General features: G+C 54.9%; 1 protein-coding gene across 1 annotated transcript; it reads left to right on the top strand.

The window, feature by feature from the left end:
• Positions 1–418: 418 nt before the first annotated feature.
• On the top strand, positions 419–2,239 carry lingo3a (leucine rich repeat and Ig domain containing 3a; the record flags this gene model as incomplete). The annotated part of the gene is made up of 1 exon (XM_084164350.1): positions 419–2,239. One exon carries the CDS (start codon positions 419–421, stop codon positions 2,237–2,239), a length of 1,821 nt encoding a protein of 606 aa, XP_084020476.1.
• Positions 2,240–2,505: the final 266 nt, after the last annotated feature.

Genomic DNA, 2,505 nt, shown 5'->3' with positions numbered 1-2,505 from the left:
GGAGCATGGCAGAATGACAAACAGGATACAGTATGAGTCGGTGATACAGACTCATGTTAAGATCACGCCAGTTTCTCACCTACTCATGATGAGTAAATTAACTTCTCACTCATTATCTTCTGGGGTCGTTCCTCTAAACAGAATAATAATTTACTGGAAACTCAGGCCAGGTTTCCCATTGTGTGTAACCCTCTGAGACTTGGCTCAGAGCACTAGCTGTAATTGTACTTCAGTGCGAGGTAATTAAAGTCTGTAATAGTAATGTTACTCATTTACAGTGTTTGATCACAGCTGTTGGAGGGAATAGAGATGCACTAATTTGTGTCTGTCTCTCTCTCTCCCCTCTCTCTCTCTCTCCCCGTCGACAGGTGTCTGGTGCACTGATCCAGCCGCAGTGGTGCGGAGGTAGAGCGGGGGCATGGTGGCCGGTCCAGGCCTGGGGTGGCCTGGCCTGCTCCTGCTGCTGATGACTACTGTGGCCTCCACTCAGAACCAAGGCTGTCCCCAGCGCTGTGAGTGCAAGGCCAAGCTCAAGTCTGTGGCCTGCCAAGGCAAGCGCCTGTCTGCCCTCCCCGATGGCATCTCCTCGGACACACGCCTGCTGGACATGAGTGGGAACATGCTTCGCTGGGTGGAGCATGGTGACCTCCTCTCCTACCCTCGGCTGGAGGAGCTAGACCTTAGTGAGAACATCATCAGTGTCCTGGAGCCCAACGCCTTCTCCAGCTTGCAGAACCTGAGGGTGCTGTCGCTGAAGGGGAACCAGCTCAAACTTATCCCCATGGGCGCCTTCTCACACCTCACCAACCTCACCACACTAGACCTGAGTGGGAACAAGATCGTCATCCTGTTGGACTTCACCTTCCAGGACCTGAAGAGCCTGAGGAACCTGGAGGTTGGCGACAACGACCTGGTCTACATCTCCAACAAGGCATTCCTGGGCCTGGTGGGGCTGAGGGAGCTCACCATTGAGAGGTGTAACCTGACCTCCATCTCCAGCCAGTCTCTCTCCTACCTCCGCGGCCTGGTCACTCTGCACCTGCGCTACCTCAGCATCTCCTCCCTGGAGGACCAGAACTTCCGTAAGCTGGGTGGGCTGCGGGGTCTAGAGATCGACCACTGGCCCTTCCTGGAACACATCTCCCCCCACAGCCTCCAGGGCCTCAACCTGTCTTGGCTGTCCATCACCAACACCAACATCACCTCCGTGCCCACAGCCGCCCTGCGCAGCCTGGCCCACCTCACCAGCCTCAATCTCTCCTACAATCCCATCTCAGTTCTGGAGTCCTGGGCCCTTAGGGACCTGGTCCGGCTGAAGGAGCTGCACCTGGTCAACACCAACCTGATGACGGTGCAGCCGTACGCCCTTGGCGGCCTTCGGCAGATCCGCCTGCTCAACCTGTCCACTAATGCCCTGGTAACCCTGGAGGAGGGCGCCTTCCAGTCTGTCAACACCCTGGAGACGTTGCGTGTAGATGGGAACCCTCTATCCTGTGACTGCCGCCTGCTTTGGATCCTCCAGCGCAGGAAGACCCTCAACTTTGAAGGGAAGTCTCCAGTGTGTGCGGGCCCCATGGAGGTGCAGGGCAGGGCCCTCAGCGCCTTCTCAGACTCTGCCCTCTTCGACCACTTTACCTGCCAGAAGCCCAAGATACGCAACAGGAAGCTGCAGCCGGTGACTGCCAGGGAGGGCCAGGTAGTGTCCTTTTTGTGCCGGGCAGAGGGAGAGCCCACACCTATAATCTTCTGGGTATCTCCCCAGCGCCGTCGGATCACTACCAAGAGCACTGGACGTGTCATCGTCCTACCCGATGGAACACTGGAGATCCGCTACGCCCAGGTGACCGACAGCGGCACCTACATCTGCATCGCCAGCAATGCCGGGGGTAACGCCACCTACTTTGCCACGCTGACCGTGAGCGCGCTGCCTCTGGACGCGGCGCTCATGGCCAACCGCACATACTACACAGGTGACCTCAACGAGACCAATCTGAACGACACCAAGGTCTTCCTCAAGTTCACCTTGGACCTCAAGACAATCCTGATATCCACAGCCATGGGGTGTTGCTTGTTCCTTGGGGTGGTGGTCTTCTGTTTCCTGATGCTGTTCGCATGGAGCCGGGGCCGGGGGCAGCACAAGAATAACTTCTCAGTAGAGTACTCCTTCAGAAAGGTGGATGGCCCTGCTGCCAGTGGTGGACAGGGAGGGGCCCGCAAGTTCAACATGAAGATGATTTGAGTCAGAAAACGGGCTGCTCTGTTTACTGGTAGACTTAAACGGGGACAGAATAACTTTTGACTTTTTGATACTGATCCCTGTCAGTTCAGAAATCAACTCACTAGGTTAATCCAAGACAGATTACTAAAACTTTGTTTTGTATCTGTAAATGGCTGTATCAACAACAAAAAAGTAAATTGATTTGGTACAGACAGGTTTTTCTCAATTGCTATTTGTGTATTGGTCTATCTTGTGCAGTAGAGTCTGGATGATAGTTAAAGATGTCC

This window comes from Coregonus lavaretus (assembly GCF_964263955.1).
Source record: "Coregonus lavaretus genome assembly, chromosome: 6".
In the NCBI taxonomy this organism is placed as follows: domain Eukaryota; kingdom Metazoa; phylum Chordata; class Actinopteri; order Salmoniformes; family Salmonidae; genus Coregonus; species Coregonus lavaretus.
This window is presented reverse-complemented; position numbering and strand designations above follow the sequence as displayed.